General features: G+C 48.3%; 1 protein-coding gene across 1 annotated transcript in view; it reads right to left on the reverse strand.

Moving 5' to 3' along the window:
- Positions 1 to 817: 817 nt before the first annotated feature.
- LOC119405311 (FGGY carbohydrate kinase domain-containing protein) overlaps positions 818 to 24,872 on the reverse strand; it is a 32,273-nt gene continuing 8,218 nt past the window's right edge. The window contains exons 3-12 of the mRNA XM_037672138.2: positions 21,336 to 21,487; positions 19,597 to 19,822; positions 17,672 to 17,800; positions 16,779 to 16,870; positions 12,700 to 12,807; positions 9,826 to 9,890; positions 8,987 to 9,137; positions 6,215 to 6,289; positions 5,423 to 5,543; positions 818 to 1,166 (exon numbers count right to left, since the gene is read on the reverse strand). Coding sequence (XP_037528066.1) covers positions 922 to 1,166; positions 5,423 to 5,543; positions 6,215 to 6,289; positions 8,987 to 9,137; positions 9,826 to 9,890; positions 12,700 to 12,807; positions 16,779 to 16,870; positions 17,672 to 17,800; positions 19,597 to 19,822; positions 21,336 to 21,487 — 1,364 coding nt within the window. The 3' untranslated portion in view covers positions 818 to 921. The remainder of the gene's footprint in view (positions 1,167 to 5,422; positions 5,544 to 6,214; positions 6,290 to 8,986; positions 9,138 to 9,825; positions 9,891 to 12,699; positions 12,808 to 16,778; positions 16,871 to 17,671; positions 17,801 to 19,596; positions 19,823 to 21,335; positions 21,488 to 24,872) is intronic.

The raw sequence follows: 24,872 nt of genomic DNA on the forward strand, positions 1-24,872 counted from the left end.
CCCCCACACCTTCGTTCCCGAGCCAGCGTCGTCGCATTGTTTAGGTTGAAGCTATGTCAATAATTGTTAAGTCGGAGTAAACTTTTCACAATCACGAATTCACCGGGCTTTTGGAACAGTTTTGCAAACACGAGTGTGTCGCAATCGTCCAACAAGGCGGGCTTCTCGTGAGAACTTCAGCAGTCGCTTCCTTAGTCGCTTTTTGATTTGAACCTCGGCCTTTCCGGCATGTTAAGATTGATTGCGCGGGAATTTCCTGGTCGTCGAGGTGTGCTAACACTGCTGTGAGCAACTGTCTCTGGGAGCTGTAGCGCGGACAGTGGCAATGGATGAGTTCAATGGTTTCCTCTGCCGAATTACGTAGGGATGCCCCTCAGACGGTTTATTTCCAAGTCTCCTATAAAAGTACCACTCGTTACATGTGCACAAGGCGTTGCAAGTTGTGTTGTTTTCTCTAAATTTCTCTAGTATATATTGCACTCTCTTACCTTTGACTTAAAGCGTCTGGCGAACCTATCACCACTATTCGTAATGGCTGCACTCTCTCTTTCTACTTCTATACAGGCAGTGAGGAGATTAGTGAATCCGTACCTGTATTCGCTATTGTTTACTGACTATTTCAATTATTCGTTGACTACTTCCAAGTACTTGGCATCCTCGTCATCGGGGGTCATCCTGTTGAAAAATCTAATAGCGCTACTGTATTGCTTTTGTTTTGATTTTTGCCCCTAGCTCCAAAGTAAATGTCCCTGTCACGGCTGCTCGGGCTTTTTAAATTTCAGCTACACTTCACTCATTTTATCTTTTGTTCAAATGGTGAGAGAAAGTGCATATTGATGTTATGACGTCAGAGCACCATTCACATTTATTTTTCGTTGAATATGGACAAGGCGAGCGCTAGTGAGATCAAGAACACGGAGATTATGGTCGTCCGGAGAACATGATTTCTCTAAGACGCCGCTGGCAGTCAAGCAGAGCGTGGAAGGCAGCGTACTTGGCGTCGTGGAAAGAACGCTCGCTCATCTGCGGTGCCATCACGTGACCCGAGCCACCCATCCGTAGCATGGCCTCCTTGACGCTCGCGTAACGGCCGCAGGCACTGGCAGCCAAGATGGCGCCCCCAAGGAGAACCGACTCCGTCTCCGAAGGCAACAGCACGGGCAAACCTGCGTTGGTGAGGCTGCCACGTTACGTTGGCCGTCCTTTTCACTAGTACATTGTTCACCGGACATTTACAAGTTTGAAAAAAAAAAAGACGAACTTGGACGAGTTCGTGGTAATCCACCATTCGCAGTCTATAGCGTATATGGACGAGGACAGGGGAAAGGAGATCATGACACAAGCGCTGACTCAAGGCTAGAAAATTTTTTTTTTTTTACGAAACACATGAATAAATGCAACATCTGACTTGGCTACAACAAAGCCACCGTACATTCACAGCAGAATTCATCCTAATCTGATCCAATACACGTTGTGGAACCACGTGCCTCTCCTCTCTCCTAGTCCGTTCAGCGCTGTAGCCTCTCAACTGTGAAGTTGAAACAGTTGGAATAAACACGCATAGCAGTTTGTTACCTTGCACAAAATAAAGGAAGACAGAAAAAGAGGGTCAGGCAGCAGTTTCAAGCGTTTGTGTACAGGCCTGTAAGAAGGAAAGAGACACAAGATCATGGGTGGGGAGCTCTTGATCTTGAAATTCGCAGAACTTTCGTAGGCTTTTCAATAAAATAATAAAGGTGCAACAAAATGGCCTCAGAAAACGCTTATGAAAAGGTAAGCGAAAAATGAGAGCGCTGCTTTCACATTCGCTACGTGACTACCATCTCCAGTGAACGAAGCCCTTACGCCAGAAGCCCAGCCTAACTTAGCAACAGGTTCGTAAGGCTGTGGTCGTTTAAAATACCATACCTGAGGTTCATTCATTGGAAATATATGAGAAACTCCATGTTTAAAGTCACGACTTGCAAAATACAGCTTCTTTAGATCCGGAAAGCCATCGGGACCCCTCGAACTTGCCTGCTATCCTTTACATTATTTTTAATTACTTTTATGTACCTTACGGGCTTCATGGAGGGCACTGAGTACGGAGGCATCGGGGGACAGGCGACAACAAAACACGAACATGCGAAAGGCCACAAACTTTACGAAGAACGTGCTGCCGAACAGTGTTATAATTCAAAACATAAAAAAACAGCTCACTTCTCGCGATTGTGAAAGAAAAAGTGGTACAAAACGCACATTGCTCGCGCACATCACCTAACATCAAAAAAACAGTTTACATGACACGTTACAAGGTGATCTATAGCATGACGCATGCCGCCTTATAACGTGCGGCATCGCAAGATTTATCCAAGCACCGGCTACATGGGAGCCTGTAGGCGGTGCTTGGACGAAGCGATGCCGAAATATTATGCGTTGCTGGGCTAGTCGGTGCGCATATTAGCGAAAGGTTAGCGCAGTAAGAGAGAAGGTGAACGGCATAGCCAACATGGTCAGGCACACATTGCCAAGTGCAAGAAATGGCCGGGGTCCCCAGGTCCTTCAAAGGATACATCAAGGGGAAAGCCTTTTCACATTTCTTGCCCATTCAATGAGCCCTTCCGTGAATCTTTCGCCTTGCCCTTTACTGAACCCTTACTTGAATCTCCTTGATCTTTTTCAAGAAGGCGTGCGGGTGGTGATCTTACGTTAAGGCGAGTGACGCGAACACCTTTGTTGATGCTATGGCTGGTGAATGACGGTGACCAATTATAACTCAGCCCTTTGTTATGGCTTGGCATCTTTCAACCACCCGCTCATTACTTAATTCATATGGCGTGACGCCTGATTAGGTTCTACACTTCTCTCACGCAATATTACATCAGTTAACTTGACTGTTTGGCCGACGTGACGACTGGATAGGGAATATTTCCAAAGCGGTTCAAAGCCCGGGAGTGGCTCTGCTGTGGAATGTTTTACTGTCACGCGGAATGCATACGGGTTCCCTTTCGCCTCGTACCGTGTTATTTTAGGGACGAAGCTCCTAAAGCCGTGGGGCTGTCCCTCCTAGCTCGTACGTGACCGCCTAGTTCGATGACTCACTCGCACGTGCGCACGTGCACGTGAGTGACGTGCACGTGAGTCACGCACGAGGTGGCTGCAAAACGCATCAAGCGAGCTCAGCCCAAAGCTGCCGACGCGCGGTTTAAGCGAGACTTTCTAGACGTTTCGTTCGGCCACAGTTGTGACGTGCGCGACAGATTGTGGTTTTCCAACAATTTAGTCACGATTTCTTCAATCAAGAACGACAACGCTCGAGCCACTGCTACCGATATGCTGCAGTCCGCGTTCCCCACCGCCGCCGTCAGCAGTGAGTGCAAAGTTTGTGCGAGCTGTAAAGGTTCCCTGATGCCCGGAAAGGTGCCTTCTATGAGCGTCTCCCACGGTTTCAAATATCTACCGAGACCGGATCACTTGCCTCTGCCGAACCCCGTGGAAGAACGACTGATTGCGCCTCGTCTACCGTTCATGAGTATAAGGCGGTTGACACATGGGAGCGGTCAGTACGGCATCAAGGGACAAGTGGTTAACGTGCCGATAAACGTCCCCAACAAACGAACAAGAACAAAATAAAAGTTGATTTTGTATAATATACGCACAGTCTTACGTCTTTCTAATGATGCAATGGGCTAACTTTCACGGGAGAGTTACGGTTTACCGATGACCTCCCCCTCTCGAGCTTCGCCCACTTATCATCATTCTTTCCGTGGATATGGCGTGATTTTTTTTAATCTGATAATTATCGAGGACACGCTGGTTTTTGAACCGGACACTGTGACCAGCGTCTGGCGAGGCACTTCAGACTTTCGCCTTAATAATTTCCGCAGAATGCAGAGCATGAATAAAGTTTTTGTACTTCTTGCGCATGTGCCGTTCCCCTGGGTTTATGGTCTGTGTTCTCCTTGAAATAAATCAATTGGCAGTGTACATCTGTCCATGATGCTTCCGTTATCTTTCCTATATTGCTGCGCTTCGGTTTTGGTAAAAAATAAAGTCGCAATTACTCAAGGCAATTCGTTTACTTTTACGTTTCGTTCTGCAAGGGCGAGTATCTGCCTTTTTCGTTTTTCTGTGCTGCCCTCCGCTGCTTTGGTTGCCGGGCGCAGCTTTTGCGAGGTGATCCGGAACAACCGATATCGCCAGAGCAAGAGCCTCTGAAATCGAAACACGCGCGGAAACCCTACCACAGCTTTTCGGGACTTTCCCGCTAGAGGAAGGGTGCACGCGCCGTGGCACCGCGAAATAAGGCGGATTATGCGTTTTCACTGCTCCCCTATATCGTAGTGCGGCTTTTATGAACAAGGGAAAAAGCTATCCGCCGAGAGACGAAGGGGCACCTGAGTCTCGGCGAAGCGAGCAACGACATTTGACTGAGAGGTGGCATAGGCCCTTGAGCGTGGTTGCTGCCTCAAACAGCTGTCGCGGCCGGGGACTTTACAAATCATCGCCTTCACAAGGCATGCCACCCAGACCAACGGTTAACCCAGGGCGTTCCACCACGTACCCTCCCATAACGATGCTTCACCCGCAAGGAATCTTCCATTCTCCTACGCCTACGTGTCGGGTGCATATGGAGGGGGGACTGACCCTACCGACTAGGCTTGTCGCTGTCTCAAGCCTATGCATCCTACGATGAGCCAGAGACTTTCGCGAACCTGCTGCTGGCCTGCCCCGCCCATAGCCAGCGGAGACGCCACCTTCAGCTGGCTTACCGCACCCTTGGTCTTCCATCCGGCAGACAGGAGGACTTGCTCTTCCCGGGCTGCCATCGGGGCTCTGCCCTTCAGAGCCTAGCCAAGTTCCTGAACTCGACGGAGCTGCCATCCTCGCTATATATAAGATGACACCCCCGACTTCCAGCGGTCAGCTTTGAACGCACCACTTCGTCCCCGATGTTTCCTTTCTCGATTGCCGCCTGCCCATAAAGGACAGCCTGCCCACCATATGGTGCCCTATCGGCGCCACTGCTTCCCGGCTGCCCAGATCCCGATCACCTCACCCTTTTTATTTTTTCTACCTCGTATTTTGGCCCCCTATCCCCTGCCCCGACGGTACTCAGTCGTGCTCCCACAAGGGCTGCAGAAGATAGAGCCATATTTCTAGTTCCTGAAGAACCACTCCTCTCTGTATGTCACTACAAAGGGGGAGCGAGGGGAGTGGAGGTGCGAACAGAACAGCGGGGTCGCTGCCTAATGCCAATGTTAAACATGAGAGCAGCGGGGAAGCACACGCGTGTTTGGTTGCTGTTACTAGTACGATTTATCGCTGGGCTTTCATGTGTGTGATTGTTTAAATAATTAAGGTGCAGGTCATTTACTTGCAGCTGTCGACGGCCGTTGCGGAAAATGTGCCTTGTATTGTTTTTACGCACATCGCGACTCACCAGTGGCATCGGCGAGCGACCGTACGTAGAGCGGGTTCTTGGCCAGACCTCCACACGTCAATATACCGGACACCGAGTGGCCTGCGTCTGTCAGGGCGTCAATGATGTGGCGTGACCCGTACTGCAAGAAGACAAAGGTACCTGCATTTGTATAACACTAGCGCTGTGATAGAAACGAACAACTTATAAGCACAGGGACACCCTCCGGAACAAAACTGGCTTAACGTGCATGTCTTCCAGAAAAAGCATGCAGTGGGGCCTAATGTTCGATTGAAAATATGCTTTGCTTACTCTAATCATCAAGAAGCCATGTTCGAATTCCCATGTCAGGAGTAATAAGCGCTTACAAGGGAATTCTGTGTGCTTTTGATAAAATAAAGCGTAGCTTAGCATCCACCGAACCCAAAAGCCAGGCTTATGTACAGATAAAAATAAACATAAAGGTAAAAAGGCCACGCTCTCAACGGAATGCGATTCCTTTCTTTACTTGTATACAAGTACGTACAGCGATAAAAATAAGTTTACGATGGCTCACGAGCTCATACATTAGGTGACTTGAAGTGTTGGTCTTAATGTCTGTTTCCATAAAAGCTCGGAAACGCGTTTATACAGCGGGCAGGCTATATTGACTCTTTCGTTCGTACTGCCCTCTTCTTGTCTCCAGGAATCACAGTTCTAAGCCATTACTTCATCTCCTAACATGGCGTCTTTAGCCTATTGACATGCTCAAATATCGTACAGTCATCGTATAGCGTAAACCTTGAACTTCACAGTGTGTTTCAGCGAACTCACAGCTAGTGCTTGAAGAGTAGCGAGATAGAGCAGTGCCAGGTCCTCCTCGTCAGCCGTCAGCGTCAGTCCGCAAATCTGCATAAAGGAAAGATTGCGGCATACTTCTGCCTTCGTTTGGAAAAGGAGATGGGGTATTTCTCTATCCCGACATCTCTCTTCAGTCATCTCATATAATTAAAGTGTTCTTTTACATTTTCCACTTCATAACACAAGCGAACTGCGCTTGAAGACGCTGTTTGCAGAAGTGACTAAGTGCCATTAATTGGGCTAACTGCATCGCAGGAAAGCTAGCTTTACAATCATGAAAAGGGTACATACGCTGTAAGGCGGACAGTTGGGCTAGTTGGTATATGCCGTAATGAAAGATGATTATTAGCGTCCTTGTCCCCTTTACGCTAATAATCATGTCTTCTTATATACAGCGTGTCCCAAATATCACGCAGCACGGTTTAAACAAAGAGGAACGTCGTTACGCAAAGCACACTTAGTGCATGTTCTTCCCAGTGTACTGTAGTAGCCACTACTAATTTTTTCGTTATTGAGGTTTACTTAATTAGTCCTATTATGTTTATAACTAGAAAAATACTCACCTAATCAATAAAATGTCAATGAGGCATATGTAGGTATGTTCAGATAACATCTCACTGCGCTATTTTTGACACCGTACTAAATGCGGGCTCTGTTTTTTTGCTAATAGAAAGACCGCAAAACCTGATAAATGGCACGGGACTAGACTGCAGCGTTCATCAGGTAGCAGCACCCTCAAACAGGATAACTGTGAGGTAGCAATTGTCAAGACTATGCTCCCACTTTTTGCGGTTTGGAGCATTGGCACGTGTTATTTTTCATATTTCGCGTGCTTTCTTTATCAGCCAGAAAAAATGAGCACGTAATTAGTACGTTACTAAAAATAGCGCAGTTAAATGTCATTTGAGCATGTCTACATAAGCCTCACTGACATTTTAATGATTAGGTGAGTACTTGTCGAGTTATGAACGTAATTATGACTAACTAACTAAACCTCGTTAACGAAAGAAATTTGTAGTGGCTACTGAAGTATACTGGGAACAATATGCGTTACGTGTGCTTCGCGTAACGACGTTCCTCTTTCTTTTTAATACTGCTGCGTGGTATTTGGCACACCTTGTATATGACATGAGTTATGCATACACATGGAAATATATTTACGAAGTACAGCTAGCCGCTTGTACAAAAAGCCATCCGTAAACAATTGATGACAAATACACTGGCACTGGCTTTTTTGTGTGCTGTAAAAGCTAACCCAGATTACAAACGTGAACAAGCTTATGCTCGGTCGACGCAAAAGTATTACGTTCTACGCCACCAGGACCCAGGGGCTCCTGGCTGACGCCTAGGCGTGTGACCCGCACCACCAGGGCCACCGGATTCTGAATGTTTACAATAAAGTTTCACCCCGCTCGTCCTTGTGCCGAAGCCTCCACGCTCTCACTGCGACGTCACATATTTTATGTTTTCGAGCATTGGGGTTGTATTTCTGCTGTGCCTTTTATTGCGATAACAATTATATGGACAGTCTCGGCTGAATTTTGCCGTCGCCGTCGCCGTCATGCACCGTATATGTATAAGTATGTATACATATAAAAGCTCCAAAGAAAAGTAATTCAGAAAAATGCTTCCGAAGCGCGGAATCGAACCAGGGACCTCTTGCTCCGCAGCGAGTGGCGCTAACCGCTACGCCACGAAACGCGGATCCTCCACGTCCGCTGGACGGACTCAGAGACGGCCGGCGTTTATAAGCGTTTCTTCATTACCAGCGAGATGGCGTAGGAGCACGACGGGCGCATTTAAAAGTCGTCGGCGAGCTCGCTCGCTTCTTCTTATTGCGCAGAGAGAACCTTGCCCTTTCGCTGTCTGCTCGCGCGGTTTTCTGGTGGTGAGGGGAAGAGGGTTGTTTCAATCTTTCACCGTGGTGTCCGCGCTCATGTTACGGAGCGTACAAAAGTCGCTCGAGCTCAAGGGACGCCGCTAAACGAACAAACAGAAGATGAGCGCGAACTATCAAGTGTGACAGCTCGACACTTGAAGCACGCTAGTTTCCTTCGCTGCTTCGGCCGCCTTTGCAACAGGAGCGCTGTTCAAACTGAGAGTATCCATTGGCGAGCCTCACTTCGTATAGCATTAGTTTCTTGCTATCGCATTCATTGCTTCGCCCTTGCGGCGAAACTGTAACTTTTTTTTTCTTCCCCCAAGCATGGGTTCCTCTGACCCCCATAAATAGCTTCGCGGAACCCCTGGGGTCCGCGGACCCCCATTTGGGAGCCATTGATTTAACCGAACAATGAATTTGTCGCGAGCGCTTGACGTCAGCCAGCCGAATCTGGCGCACGCGGCCGGAGTGCTGCGGAATGCTCGAAAAACGATCACATGCACGTACCACAAGACTGTAAAGTCACGTTAGTTGGTGGTGACGATAATCTTGGAAAAGAATTTCAGATTCTCTCTGGTGGCTTTTGGACACCACTATGGGACGTTTTTAGCGCGCACACAACAACCAAAGACACAAAGCAAGAAGAGATGCAAGCGCTGTATGTATTCTTCCCTTTGTCTTTGTTGTGTGCGCGGTGAAAACTTTCCGTAATGAATTCCTACCAACTCTCCTTAATTTTCATTTCTTTTGGACTGACTGAACTGCAAGGCCAGCCAGTCTTCAGAAGGAAATATGGTTAATGCTACAAAATCCTGGCGAAACGCCTTTGCGAGGATTCGAATTAGCAAGGAGGCCGAACACACCATTCCCCGTAGTGTCGGGTCGGCGAGCGGTGACCGGTTCCCGTGGAAGTCGGGCCACACGTGAAGGTCGGTCGTAAGTTTCGACGGAGAATCCAGGCCTCGCCTCTCGCTCATGGACTGCAGCAGGTCGTTCAAAGTGTCCTCGGGCCTTCTGCGCAGTCGCAGAACGTAATCATCGTCATCATTATATTCTGTCTATCCTCAACGGTTCCCCCCTTGGCCACCATTGGTCGCCGTGGGAAGCAAGTAATTTCATAGAAATTTTGCACTCAATGTTTTCCCGTATTTAAGCTTTTCAAAACTTTATTGAAAAATCTGAGAAACTTTCTCGGCCTGATGTAAGTTAGTACACATGGCAAATATAACATGATATCTAGGATTTTCATGACGTCGAATATGCAAGCCTAGAAAACGTATGCTCGCGTGCATATGTCCAGCAAAACTGCCACACAAACTTTACAGCCATTTAATGGAGAAGGGGAAACTTAAGTCAGCTCCGGCAATATGCAAAAATGTTATGCGGTAAAGCATACCAAAAATAAGAAGGGGCCGCCGTCACGGGACATAGTGTGCTTCCAAAAACGAGTGTTCTTTTTTTTTTAACCTACGATTGGTTTCGCGGACCCCCATTTGAGAACAATTGCCATGTGTTGTCTGTGCAGGGGCTACTGGACGTTATTCACGGAAGCATGCTGGCGCAAGAACAAGTATACGTTTGAGCTCCTTTGTCCTAAGTTCCATTGACTGTCTATCACCGTAAGTCACCAGCTATAGGGCAGCAGCTGACGTTTCCAGTGGCAATGCATAAATAAAGCACAATTCAGTGAAAACTAGCTTACCGGCCGGGCTTTGTCTTCTCTACTATCTGTGCATAGGCCGGGTGAGTTGAAACTATATGGTCCACCTGCAACGTATATAAATAACCAGTACAAAATATCACACCCTCTAGAAAGTATTGCATAGTTACTGCCAGCACGCAAATTACACCAAATTACGCCAAAGACGATAAGATACTCCGCATATTCACAATAACGTTTAACAGAATAACTCGATAGCATAGATATCTGCAAGCCGCCACAGCTGACATCTCGAGGGTTTAGACGCGTACGTCACATGCAAACCTTTACAAAGAGACTCTGTAATTAGGCAACCGTGAAGGTACTAATGCATTATTTGGACGTATTAGCATCGTAGCCAGAAATTATTTCGTGGGGGGGGGGGGGGGTCCAACCATACTTTGTGTATGTTCGTACGTGCATTTGTATGTGTGCGTGTATATATACGCAAGCAAAATGGAAAATTTCGGGGGGGGGGGGGATTGAACCCCCCCCCCTTGGCTACGCCCCTGATTTTCTCAGCTTCCTGTTTTCAACATGAACGCGTTATTTACAATATGACTGCCTTCCACTACTTCGATGAAATCGAAAAAAATGCCGTCGCGACGCATTCCACCAGTCAGACTTAATTACATTAAATACCAAGTCACATTGGCGCCTTAGGCAACTAACTAGCGGGTAAATTTATGGGCGCATACCGGGACACTGAGCACGTACGTGGTGTCTTCTCGTCATCGGGATAGAAGCGTGTCTTTTGCGGCTAAGGATACACTCATGCAGTCCGGAACAACATATTCCGTCCCTCCCTTCCTTTTTTTAACACGAAAGTGTTTTATGGCTGGGTCCACTAAGTACATCCGTCACGGATATGACGTTGATAAAATGGACGCCAACGGGTGAGAAAGAAAAAAACCAAGAAAAGATACCCCGCTGGGAATCGAACCCACGACGTGGCGGCCGCGACGGCAAGCGCCCGACGCCCTACCGACTAAGCTAAGTCGGGAGATGCTAGGCACGGCGCGAACGCGCCTTATATCTTTCACATATTCTCTTTCGCGGCGGGCGGAGCGGGGCGGTGCCGCCGTCTGTGAGAGGTGAAAAGAAGTAATGCTTCACGATCGACACTTACTAGCGCTTACTCCGAGATTGCACGTGATATTGGAGGTCATGGTTAAAACGGCTCGATACCAGAGAGGTACACTTGCCGCGCTGGCGTCGCCGAGGCACCCTAGACGCAGTTACGTTCTTTGCCCTTGGCTTCGTGTTAGCGTGCGTCGGCTCATATGAGTAGTGCAGCTTCCACGTGCACCAACGGGATTTCTCCGCCGCCGACTGCTTCAATTACGAGAGCACCGACTAACAAAACTGCTGCAATATGCGTTGCAGAAAGGAGGCGATTACGACGGGCGAATGTCGTGCCTTGGTGGAGCGAGAGCAGCGCCTGCCAGACAGAGGCCAGCGGGACGCACACGCTTGCGGCTCAGGCTACGAACCTCTACCTCCCGTGTTGCTGAAGCGCAGTGTGTGTTATGTATGCATGAGCACAGGCGTCGGCTACCCATTACTAGAAAGTGCACACCATGCCGTTTCTCTCCTTAATTGGCGACGCTTTGAAGAAGTGCATACCGGGTACCAGTGTTGATTATGAGCTTGTTGATATCATCCTTACGCGGGATTCACGATTCGCTGTGTCCAAATATATGTTCACACCGTCAGCTACCACAACGGTTTAATCATGATCATGGGCCTTAGTCGTCGCGATAGAGACATGCTGTCAACATGGGTGCATCCACGTCAAACGGTGCTGTAGCTGCCAAACACGAAAAGACATTGTACAAGCTCTCATATATCACTACACAATAAGCACTACTTCTGTGAAGACACGTTTCACTTTCGTGTTATACCGATTCCTATGACGGAGAGATCAGCCATGTTTTTTTATTTTTTTTTTTGCGAAGTCCAGTTTGTCGTATAACAGCACGCACTCTTCACTTCTCTTTCAGCTCAAAATGGACCTAACACTAGACGCTTTCCTACAAAACCATTCGAGCGTCTCATTTCCCTGCTATTAAGGAAGTGGGCCAGGAAGAAAACCCACTGCTCGAACGTGTACACGAACCTCATCGGTTATGGTTCAATGGGGAGCCTTTCGGCGAACACAAGATAAATCAAGCGAATCGTCAGGGCGGAGCATACCTATGCGGAATGCGACGCTGACATTTAGAAATTACGCAACACAGTTGACGTCGGCCATGTTGCGTGCTTAAAGCAGTGCTGACACACCTTCCGATTTTTTATGATCCAGGCAACTGCGTTCAATCACACGCAACTTGCGGGTGCTCAGCAAGTACAATGGTGGACCTGTCATCATAGACATCACAGATTCCATGCCGCCGAACGAACTTATTTTGCTAATAAGATACGGCACTGTAACCTTGCATGAAGCCCGTAAGAAAACTAAAGAGCTTTGGGTGTTTCTCTCAACAGTGCACGCGCGTTGCAGCCACTGTGATAGTAGAAAGCCTGGGTATGTTGACGTCATGTCCTATCCAGCTCCTCGGTACAGAAACTATTACTGAACTCTGGTGCATTGTGCCATACCATCGTCGCCTATCATCAAGCCTCCCTCTTTCTCATTCTTTCCCCTTTCCGCTTAACCCCGTGAGGAGTAGCAGGCTAGAAATTCGCTTTCCAGGCCGACCTCTCCTCCTTCTTGTCATTAAACATCTTCTTCTTCTTTCGGTGCTGCCAGTGCCTCTTCTATCGCCTAGAGAATTTTCACGACATGCAAACACTCACCGATGCATCAACTAATATGTGCGACATGACAACACTCACCAATGCACCAGCTGACATGCACGATATGACAACGCTTACCAATGCACCGGCTGCGCTCTGGCCCGGTTCGCTCAGCCACATTCCTGGGACCATGGCCGAAAAGAAGGGGCCAGGAGCGCCTGGAGTGAAGATGCACTTTTCGCTTGCCTGCGCACGCGTATTACCGCACTTGTAAAGGGGCAAAGCCTTCTCTTGGCAATGTTAGCCCATAACAGAGATCAAAAATCGTACCACAGTAAAGACGAGTACACACTCTTCAGCCACAGGACAGCCGCTGAACAGGCATTATATGTTTATTCAGTAAATATCTTGGTTGAATCGGAGCACGTGACTGTCAAAACTTTGTAGCCTAGTGTAGTTCAACGAAAACTCGATCATATTTTGTCGCGACCACTATGTCAGTTCAAAAGTCGTTGTCAAGGTTGCTTAAATTTTTTTTCGATTTGTCACCATTGGTCCACGCCAAGTGATATTGAATGCAGACACACCAATAAGTTGCACTAAGTCATCCGAATCTTGTTATTTTATTTCGACTCCTTGGTTGCCACGTGGTATGGGAGACCAGCGCTGGATAGGTGGCGCGCCGAAAAAGGGCGCCTGGCGGGGAGTCGCGACATAACTCAGCCGCTCGCATGGCCTCCGCGCCGCCGGCTAATCTCGGAGGCCATACCGCGCGCGCGCTCAGACGATCGGCCGCACTGTACCGCGGTGAGCGCACGCGCGTGCGCCGTTCCCGTGCTTTATTTTAGCGCGAACAGCTCGAGCAGCCATTGCGCCAGTAGTACTTCTCTATGGTTTTGAAAAAAATAACTTTGTCTGAAAGCTACTTTCCCAAGAAAGCATTGGAAAACGGGGAGAAGCCCTGCGAAGCAGACTACTTCTGTGCATACGGCGTCGAAGAGAAAGTGCTGTGCCGTGGTGGCGACTCTGTCGTCACCATTTTCTGGTTGCGTCCTGGGATTTGTGTCAAGCTAGTGCACGCTCACAAGCATTCATTGATAAGCACGTGCTGTGTCGATACCAGCTGCCCACTACCGTAGTAAAAAAAAAGTAAGAGGCAAGGAGTAGCTGCGTCAACGTTTTGCTGCCGTGGTATGTACGCCGAGCCCGCGGTATGTATGCACGCCGACGTTGATGAAGCAAACCACCGTGCTAGCATAGCATGTATGGTGTCGCGCTGTTATGCTCGAGGGCGCGGAATAGAATCCCGGCCATGGTGGTCGCATTTCGATGGGGTTGAAATACAAACAACACCTGCGTACTGAGATTTATGTGCACATTAAAGAACCCCAAGCGGTCAAAATTAATCCTGATTCCCACACTACGGCGCGTGCCTCATAATCATACTTTGTTTGGCACGTAAAACGCCAGCGATTGCCGATGTTGAACAAACACGTTTATTCTAAGTAGACACAGGCAAGCGAAAAAACTAACACAGTACGTAAGGCGAATTAAACGGCGAGTAAAAATCCAAGACATCTGACCCTTTTCTAGCAAGGCATAAATTGCGATGACACTTCGCCGCGGCAGCCAATGCACAAAGAAGCTTTACCGCATCGGCTGACTCCAGAAAGCTAAGCTTCGAGTAGTCCGTTGCTTTGTTCGTGACAACAACTCTGTCTGTAGCACAAGTGAAGTTCAACGGAGGCATCCATCGCGTGCGTATTTCTCATAACAGTTCAGCGGCTTCGGCGCGAACGTGCTCCCGTACGCATCTCGTAGACAGACAGCTTTCTTTCTGCGACGTAAATGTTTGCAAATAATGTAGACTACCTGCCTATCGTATCATATTCACTGCACGCCATGGAGGAAGGAAAAACCGCACGCGATGGCATCAGAAGGAGCTTGGTGGTGGTCAGATGAAAGATTGTTACATATGCCGCATGCTGCATAATATGTATGTTTCATTTACGACAAAACACCGATTAAATTCTGCTCATTGGCCCCGGTTTCCACTGGTGGCTCTCACTATCGAATAAATCTAGCAGACACGCGCAATTCGGTTTAGAAACCAGCCCGACGCCACTAGACAGGAGAGCAAGAGCAGAACATATATGTGCTCGCCTGTCTGCCGGGATGCAACGCCGCATATCCGTTCCTAATCATATGTTTTAGAAGGAAAAACATAGAAGGATACGTCCTCCCTCAATTCTGCGTATTCTTGCACTTCAATGCGCAACAGTACCGCCAGCATCTTCTCGTTTTGTTTCGGCGATACGCGCCCGCATCGCCTCAACCAGTTTTCACTCTCGTCCGCGGGAGCGGCTGGAGTATGCGCGCTTTGACCGCCAGGGCGGCACTGCCCACACCGCGGAAACTCCAGCGCTGGTTCCCTATAAGGTCTCAATGCACAATTAAACATAAGCATGCATATACCAGACGCTTATTTGGATACTGCAAAGGCTAATCTTGAAATGTATTGTCCGTTAACCATATTCCATAGTCCTCAGGTTGTTCGCTCTTCAATTCCACGCTGCTAGGGCCTCGCAGAAAGAGGCAGGTGGTTGAGATTTTCTCCGCCAGATGCCGCAGTGATCGCATCTGGTCACAATCTTTAAATGAACTGAATTCATTTTCATTACTTAACAGTTAAATGGCCCTTATATTAAGCGAGGTCATGCCCTGATATAATATGTATCCAATACAACTCCGAACTTGAACTATAGGTTTCTATTTTTAGAAGACTTTCTATTAATACTCTTATTACCGGAAGTAAATGTTTGACCGGATATGCTTGGGAGAGAAAGAAGTAAGTTACTTGGTGCCTGTGCCACTAATAAAATATCCTCTTACCGTGCCGCTACGAGTCAGCGTCAGAACAGACACTATAGCCTTTGGATTGATTTGACCCGGCAAGCAATGCAAGCGGCGTTCCTTTCCTTGCATTCTACCACGTTCCGAAACAAGGGACACCTCACGTTCGAGTGAACTAAACTCCTTTTACTTCTCTTTCTATTTTCCAGTGGTTTTCCAGTGGCGAATTGGGCGTTTCGCATCGAATGTTTAACCTAAGTCACATGTTGGAGTAAGTGACGTTGCAAACAGTTCGTGTTGCGTAGGGTGTTTGCACGAGCGGCCCTCACTTTGTCTCGAAGCGCGCCTCCCAGGAGAGCGAAGGCGCATGGCTTTTCGGCCATTTTCGCGCCGCGCAGTCGTTTCATACTTTGCAGAGACGATCGAAGCCGCCAGATCAGCGTGCGATCGCTCGTTTGCAATGACCAGGCATGGTGAGGGACTCCTGAAACGGGTCATGAATTACTTTTCCAAGTAATCATCGAATTACCTCAGTGTCGGAGTTTATTGCATCACGAATCAATTGCCGCAAAACTGTCTCGAATCCTTCAAGGACGAGTGCAGTTACGGGGATTTTTCGCAAGCTTTAAGCACTTTCTCTCTTCACTCGTCCCGACGAGCGCGCGTAACTCGTCCCGACGAGTTACGTCAGTGCGCGTCATAACCTTGAGCACGTGATGAAACGCAATCGCTCTCTCCCCTCGTGATTCCTGTGCGCGAATGTGGCTCACTGTGTAACTTCAATATTACTTCATTTGGGCCTACTTGTTACATTTTACTGAAGTGAAAGATAGAGCGCAGACACAGCGCTTGTGTGTGCCGTATCTTTTCTATGTGGGGCGTCTTGTGTGTTTGCGCTGTATCGTTTACCTCACTGTGTAACGTTAGCAGATTATGTAGCGCGGCGCGGGCCCGTGGCGGCACCCCGCGGCAAGAAGCACATCTAATCCAAACGCCGCTCTTGATTTATGACGGTTGTTGGCCAATAGCATGCTATCTGCTGTTCGACGGCAAACAGCATGCGACGGCATCTTCGAAGAGAGGAAGCACAGGCATCTGTATGAAAAGAGGGCGCCTGAGAAAATGGCAACTTCGCGCTTCGCTTCTAAAGTCTCTTTGCCGCGCACTATACTGCAAGATCTGGCTGAGCTGTTCATAGTAGTGTCTACTATCCGCAGGATGTATTTTTCCCACCAAGCTCGAGGGATAGTTCGTGACACCTTCAACGAGAAGACCTAATTCGTAGTGCGAGAGTGGTAATAAATCATCACGGCGAGTGAGAACAAATATATCTCGTACCACGGCGCCACTGGTGGCCAACTCACCAGCATGTGAGCTGCTGATGTTCCAGCTATTATGGCCAGGCGGTGGGAGAATTCCTTCGGGAACTTTCCGTCCGCCTCGCAGCCGAGCAGGCCTAATGAAAAGGGCAGAAGGTTGAAAGGCAATCCGTCAATACATGCGTCGTAATTTATAATTCCGTAGAAAAGAAGAAGAAAACACACTCTCGGAAATCTGCGATGTCATTCATGGTGTACCGTGAATTACACTGCATATTCTGGCAGGCTCTTACTGGCGCCTTGTTTCAAAAACGGAAAGCTGGTACATTTGGTAAAAAACACTCGTCGGTGAATCGATTTCACGTTTGACTGGGCATGAAGATAAACATGGTGTCTCTGCACGTTTCAGTTATTCTCGCTCACGCAATTCAGCTGCACTCTTGTTGAAAAGTTAACGCGAGAAAACACGAGAACCTGGGAACCACGAGCGCAAGTCTAACGGTATACTGGCGGCTAAACTGTTGAGGATGTTGGAAATGGCAGCAGGCTATGAGTGAAGAAGCACTAACTTGAGTGTGGATGTATAGGCGTGCGCAGGTCGAAAAACAAAAAGGCAAGCTTCACAATGGATGCAAGAATGACAACGAAGCGATGACGGTCTTCTCACAACGGCCTGCCTTTGGTCCCCGGCTTTCCTGCGGTAACGGTAACAGTTCTTGGAATCCAACATCAAGGGTCCTCGGTCACCAGTATCGTCAAGAGCTGGCGTGGCCATAACCCTGCAATTTACACAATGACGGGACGGTAACAACTGAGTGAAGGTATCGGGCGGGCTTGGTGCCTCTCTGAGATATGATTAGGGCAGGCGGCCACCACCCCTCCACTTCCTCGGCCTTGTGTCCACGCCTATGCATAAATCGTAGTATAATACCACGCACCTAGACCTCCGGCGTGCCCGTCGATGATAGACGTGGCTACGGGCGTGCCTTTCTCGAGTCCTAGCTCCGTGGCGGCCTCCATGCTCAAACCGCTCCCGCATGGGGCTCCCGGTGGCAAGAATTCCTGGCCTGCGGTCACAATCATCATACTTCATAGTTTTAAAGCAGCTCAAAAGATGGAAGCACATGACAAAAAATACCACAGGACGAGGCGTTGTACTAACAACTGCCTGTTGTCCTCTGGTCTTCTTTGTCACCAATTCGCCCAGTCGTTGGCGTAAATCATAGGGGGGGGGGAGGCAAGGGGGTCCTGACCCCAGGATGGGGGGGGGTCACTCCTTGCAAGTGTCCCCCCTTGAGATTTACCTTTAAAACATCATATAATTGAATTACTTGACAGTTGTGTATAGCGCATTCAACCTTTTTTAAAGGCCGATTATTTTTGAGTGTGTACCTGTGTTCAATAACACTCAGCTGTGTGAGACTATATAGCTCGACCGGTTCAGAGAAGGCTGAATAGAACAATTCAACTGCTCGAGCTGGGTCCCGATGCTCGTTGTTTTTAATTTTATTTCAAATCATGGCTTAATTCTTATGTAAATAAAGGTACAACCCCCATGTATAAAAACAAAATGACCGCCATGGCCTGATGTGTGCCCCGGGCCCCCTTGCGATTTTCTTGATTTACGCCACTGCGCCCAGTCATTCATCCTTTTAGAGATCATATTTCAGCTCACCTTACTGCCACATGCTGCCTGGATCAGCGTCAATATAGAACACTGATTACGGCAGAAGCCCTTAGGGCAGAACTCCGGACTGGTTTTGACCTGCTGCGATTCATTAATGTGTGTGCGAAGAGCGGCTGCTCGTTGGCAATTCAAGTCATGTTTGGTATGCTATGCATGTAGGTACGCCTTAATAGCGCAAGCCAGACACGGGCGAAAAAAATCACAGCATATCCACGGAGTGAATGATGATGAGTGGGCGAAGCTGCGGAGGTTCATCGGTAAACCGTGAATCTTCTGTGAATTCTGCCCAGTACATCATCACCGACGTGAGATCGGGCGCGTTTATACTAAAGGTTCGATGAGTCATGACGACTTGCAGCTCACTTTAATTTTACATGGACGCTGTGAATTTTCATTGTTTAGAAGACCATTGCTTTAGAAAACATCTGGCGTCTTTCGTTAAGCAGCTGGCGTCTTTTCGTTTTGCTTTAGAAACATCTGGCGTTCTTTCGTTTTGCTTTTAGAAAACGTCTGGCGTCTTTCGTTGGTTTATTTCATCAATCAACGGCGTTTTGAACAAAATTTTTATTGTTTAATCACGCACAGGAGAAATCTCACCAGGCACTGCCTTGGAGGTAAACAATGGCTGCTAATGGGAATGAGAGACAGAAGAAGTCGGCTTTTAGCTAACACTTACACTTCTACTTCTACTAACGTTTCCTACTGGAACATGCCAATGGCTGCTAATGGGGAATGAGAGGCAGAAGAATTCGGATTTTAGTTAACGCGCACGCTGCGAATTTTTTATTGTTCAACAACGCACAGGAAAAATCTCCCACCGGCACCACCTTGGAGGTCAAGATCTGGTACTAGCGTTACGACTGGTTACGCACTACTACGACTACGAGGGACGAACGGGTGCTGCCTTAAGGAGCTTCGCCCCTAAAAGACACGTGACACAAGCGCTGTGTTCGCGTGTTACGTGCCTTTTTGGTACTTGTCTGGTAGGCACTTTTTAGGCGTACGTACGTGCAAAGAAAACGTGAATAATTAAGAAGTGAAACCTTTTTTTTTTCTATGCCATTATTGTTGAATAAGGAGTTTGATTTAGGGAACGGAACCCTCGGCCTTGTGGTCACCCAACCTACAGTGATTGTGCCACTTCAGCTAATAAAGGCGCTGCTATCTTTTGCTCACCTATGATCCTGTAGTTGTCACGCGTGATGTCGTCGAGACCGATGCGAGTCCAAATGGAGTCCTGCCAGCCAGGATTCACATCAGAGCCGGGCACCGATCCCGCCTGGTATGTCCACTTGCAAACTGCCGTGCAGAGGGATCGCGAAGTGCAGCCAGTAGCTCGCCACGTGAGGAAATCGGACAGGTCCATGGCCAGACCAATGCGCTCCCAGGTCGAAGGAATGTTCTGCGCCGAACACATTTCATTTCTTAGTAAGCAACCTGCGATACCTCACAAAGAAAGCTGCTAGTTTCATTTGTATACGTTCTCGTGGAAGACTCCGAAATGTGGCAACACGAGTAACGATAGCTATTATCACTTCTATTAATATATTGTTCTTATAGTTAACATTCAGCCGTTTTTCGACAGTGATATTGTTATAAATTCGTATGGCAGCACCTGAGACATTGGCAAAGCCTTATAATGTTAGCAAATGTATATTGCTTACACTCAAAGAGCAGCACAAAACAGACGCAATCACGAAATAAGAAAATGAATGAATAAAAGGAATAAAATCGAATTTGTATATATCAGCGAAACATGACATACGTAATCTAGTGGAAAGAATGACACAAGACTTACTTCACGTGTTGCCACGTGCGGCATTCAGCTTGCATCTGTATGATCGCCGTTGCTTGTGGGCACTGCAACTTCGTCTGTAGACTGTAGCCAATTTTAAATAGTTTGCTGATACAATGTGTACAGTCAAATCTACGCATAATGCATGCTGCAACATTAGGCCCGCTGAGATCGCGGGGATGTTGGCGGAAACGGTCACACTAATGTGGCGGAGACAGACAACTAATGGGCTCGGCTGGCTCCTTTAGTTGAGACAGCCGAGCCCTTGGAACCCCCACAGATTACTTGCAAGATAGGGTGCGCGTGTCGTTTTTGCGACCTTTCGCAGCACGTAGGGCACCGCTTTTTTGAGTTGCATCTCAATGCCGGGCTCACTAAAGCAGAGAGCGGCACACTATGCCATGACTGTTCGTGGCCCCCTCCCGCCTTCTTCCCCGCTTGGTGCGCTCAGCGTCTCTGCCCTCGCCCACGCGCGCGAAGACGGCACTCTTTCTCGTATACTTTCTCTCGATTCTACAGCGCAACGCACGCGGGTCGCGATAGGATATAGTCGCACTTGAACCTTTTACGGACCATCGCGGCGTCAACGACGCCGCCGACAAATTTTTACTTTGCATGCCCCTCTCCTTGCCGTTGCCATGGACTAAGAGCGTCTACGTGATTGCGACGAGGCCGTCACACGGCACAATTTCTATACAAATGCCATTAATTATAGAATGCACTTACTTTCTTTGCGCTTGTCATCATTAATGAAACAGAAAAGGTACACCTCACCTCCTGCATCAGCATGTGAGGCATATAGGGCGATACAAGAGAGAAGGTATAGCATGTAGCAGCGGCACAACTTCAGTAGCCAATTCAAAGACCCTGCGTGCAATATCCCAAGAAAACGATAAACAGGGCGAACAACGCGAACAGGACAGTGATGGACATCTTTTCGTTTTTTTATGGACATGTACCAAGAGGCCCAAACAAGCGCTCTAGTGCAGTTCGTTTCAGTATGCCCACTTTTCGGCGGTGACCCCACCTTGAACTTGACATGTCACCTGCCGCCCAAAGGCCGTTTGGAATTTCGTCGTACAGCTATGCCTGAAAGTTGGCTAAACTGGCGCCCTCTCACCTGCTTTATCCACAGGAGCTTTGGTGGCTGCATCTCGGGTGACATGGTTCCGCCCAAAAAGCGAAGAACGGAATGCCCAGTCGCATTTATGGTATCAGCCTGTGACACGGCGCGGTGGTCCATCCACAGCACAACATTCTGCTCCGGCTCACCTGCGAACGTGAACTGCGCGGTTCATTACCAACTACAGTTAAGCAGACAAAGTGTACTCTCTGGCGAACAGCGGCCACCACTCATCATATGCACTAAGCGCGACACAGCTATTGAGCGAAAAAGCTGCAGGTCATTCCGATGCTTCAAAACGCGATAGCGTTATAGGGTTCTTTGTGAGTTGGTGCATAGCCTAACGAAACATTTCTGGCGCAAATGAGAACGAGGAAAAACCAGAGATGACAGTATAGGGCGCCAGGTTTTTTTATTGTTCCCAGTTGCGGCACAAATATTTCGTTAAGTTGAAGAGTTCGTTTGGCAGAAATTCTGGTGTTGGTGTCGGCGTCTTTGGTTGTGAGCGAAAAATCAGCGTTGTCCGTGAGCGAAAATTCGAGACAAATGATACAAAATCTTCGGTTCGAGTGCGAATGGAACCCAGGACTTCTGCGTGGCAAGCAGCTGTTCTACCACAGAGCTACGCCCATGATCGAAAGCATTTTGAAAAAAAAAAAAACACTATATGAGCGTTTTATAGTGCGAGGAGTATCATCAACACGTGCATTATTGCGTGGAAGAAGCGAACAGTCACAGAATTACAAAGCACACAGGCATAATTAATCATCATTGTCAGCAACAGCATCAACAGTGTGTGCGGCTGCGCAGGTGCGCGTGACACCTTAGGGACGTGTAGTGGGTAATTCGCCGATTTGCAAAAGAACGAATTATGGTGTTGTGGTCACTTCCCAACTGCACTTGTCATAGACATTCTAGGTTAGTTTGAAAGGGGCACTTTACAGGCGCACAGGCGCCTTTCCTTGCGAAACGGTTTAGGTGTCCAACGAGAAATGAACTCAGGCTAGCGATTGAGAAGGCGATGCGGACAGGTTCCGATTACGCTATGGCGTTCCACTCTTGAAGGCGCAGCTCAAGTGTCCTCCAGAGAGAGAGAAAAATTTATCGTGGCAGAAAAGCTAAGAGGTCGGCCTGAATCAATTTTGCGACCTGCTACTAAGCGTTAGGAAAGGGGAGGGGTAGTAAAGAGAGGAGAGAGAAGGTGTTGAAGATGATGAGGAGGAGGGTGGCGATAAAGCAAAACCTTGAATGTCCAAAAGCGTTTTACAGTCTCCTGTCGAGTTTTGTGTTGCGCAAAAGCTTGCTCAGCGCTTTCAGAATATTGCGTTGTTGACGAGACGGTGGCCCCAACAGAACTTATTCTGAAACTTGTTGCTTCTTATTTTTCAACAGGACGATGGCCATCGAATTTCTTTGCGTGGTATATCGCGGGCAGACGCACAAGAGGTGTTCAGTAGTCTCAGGAGTGCCACGTATCTCTCAATTCGGACTGTCTGCACGGCCGATAAGGTGTAGGCAACGACGAGTGAACGCCACACCTAGTCGTAATCTGCGCAGTAAGCGTGCGCTGCACCTTTTCATGGTTGGCGGTATTCTAACGTGCATGTCTGGGTCGAGTTCGTGAAGACTGCGGTGACGACGACTTGGTAAGGACCAATATGCTGCAGTTGTTTCGCGAAGGAGTGTATACGCAACGGTCCCGTCGTGAAAATGGAATGGACAATAATGTGGCGTTATCGTGAGCCATCTTTGCCTCCGCATCGGCTTGCTGGTTTCCATGCCCGTGGATGTATCGTCACTTAGGCGCATCATACAAGTTTTACAGCGAAAGCTGTTATGAGATCATTTCACCGGCCGTTTTTGGCGCCGTAGTTGTCCGCCGCCGCCGCCGCCGCTGCCGCCGCCGCCGCCGCCGCCGCCGCCGCCGCCGCCGCCGGTGTCCGTAACCAGTATCGATCGAAATAAGAAAAAAACGAAATAAGAAAAAAATTCTAGGATGGAACGAGGCTCGAACCTGGGCCCTCTGCGTGGGAGCCCAGTATTCAACCTCTGAGCCATGCCGGTGCTTGAAACTGCTTTGGAAAAAAGTCCTATACAGGCTTCATGTCGGGAAGGAACCACATTAGCATATGCAATATAGTGTGGTAGAAGAGTAAAATAAGCACCAAGCGTCGCACAACGCGAATTCTGTAACGAGGCGTCACACAATGCGAATTGCGCAACGAGTAGGTTGTGAAATGCTTCCAACCCATTACAAAGATCTCTGCCATAATTCTTCGTCGTCATCAGGCACAGCATCAACAAAGTGCGCATAATGCCTTACATGCGTTTAGCAGGTACCACGGATCTCCGTAAAATGACGAAAAATGGCACAGTGCCTGCTGCCCTACATCTCAAAAATTAGAATTATTTAGAGCGTAGTGGGTTCCTCGCAAGTGCACTTGTATTGGTTGCAAAGGAAGCCTATAAGCGCAGATCCATTTCCTCGGGGTCTCAGTAAAATTACAATGCTTTATAGCGTAGTGGGTTCCTCGCAAGTGCACTTGGATTGGTTGGCAAGGAAGCCCATGAGCGCATGATCCATTTCCTCGGGGTCTCAGTAAAGTTATTCGCCCCCCCCCCCCCGTCTCTCTCCCACGTCAACGTATGTTATACAGCATGACGGGAGAGGGAAATAGCGAGCGGGCGTCACCCAATGCAAATTACATAACTGGTGGGCCGTTTAAAGCTTCCAACCCATTACAAAGGGCTGAGCCATAACTCCTCATCGTCATAAGTCGTCGCGTCAACAAAGTGCACATAACGCCTTACAGACGTGTAGCTGGTGCCTCGCTTCTCCGCAGAATGACGAATAATGGCTTAGTAGGTGATTCCCAACTTCACAGAAATTGTGATTTATGGCGTAGTGGGTACCTTTCTAGTGTACTTGTATTGTAGCCCCAGGAGAGCTAGCTTACAACGGGCTCTAGAAACGTCGCTCTTCCAGCTTTCGCTGTGACTGTGCTGCGGTTTCAGCGCAGGCCTGGCGTTTTTTAATATACTGTGTCAGGTCTTCGTAACCAACCCAGTTCTCCCTTTGCTCTTCGTCAGCAACCGTTTTGATGTCACTGACGTCTCCGCTTTGTATGAGCCAGGCCCATTTGCTATGCGCGTCCTTCACATACACCTAGCGATACCTCACTGTTCACCTAGTTCAGTGCCACACGTACAGTGTTCACAAGTTGAAAGGTATCAAAACTTTTAGTACAACGAGCGCAGTATGCGTATTTGCTCGAGATAACCGCGTCATGTCGCTAGGAATCTGGCCGCTAAGGGTAATGCTGACTCTAGTGTAAGTGAGTCGAATTTAAGCCAATACGGCACGAAATGAAGATGTCGCAAGCGAAAGTACTTGCATAACTTGTCCCCGGCTACTGTAGATATTGCATACAGACAAAAACTCCCAGGTTCCCTTATGCATTCACTTAAGACGACTCGAAGGCGAAAGCCTTCTCCTTCTTCTTCTCAGTCGGTGTCTTGATCCTGCCCCACCAC

The sequence above is a fragment of the Rhipicephalus sanguineus genome, chromosome 9 (genome assembly GCF_013339695.2).
Source record: "Rhipicephalus sanguineus isolate Rsan-2018 chromosome 9, BIME_Rsan_1.4, whole genome shotgun sequence".
NCBI classification, from domain to species: Eukaryota; Metazoa; Arthropoda; class Arachnida; order Ixodida; family Ixodidae; genus Rhipicephalus; species Rhipicephalus sanguineus.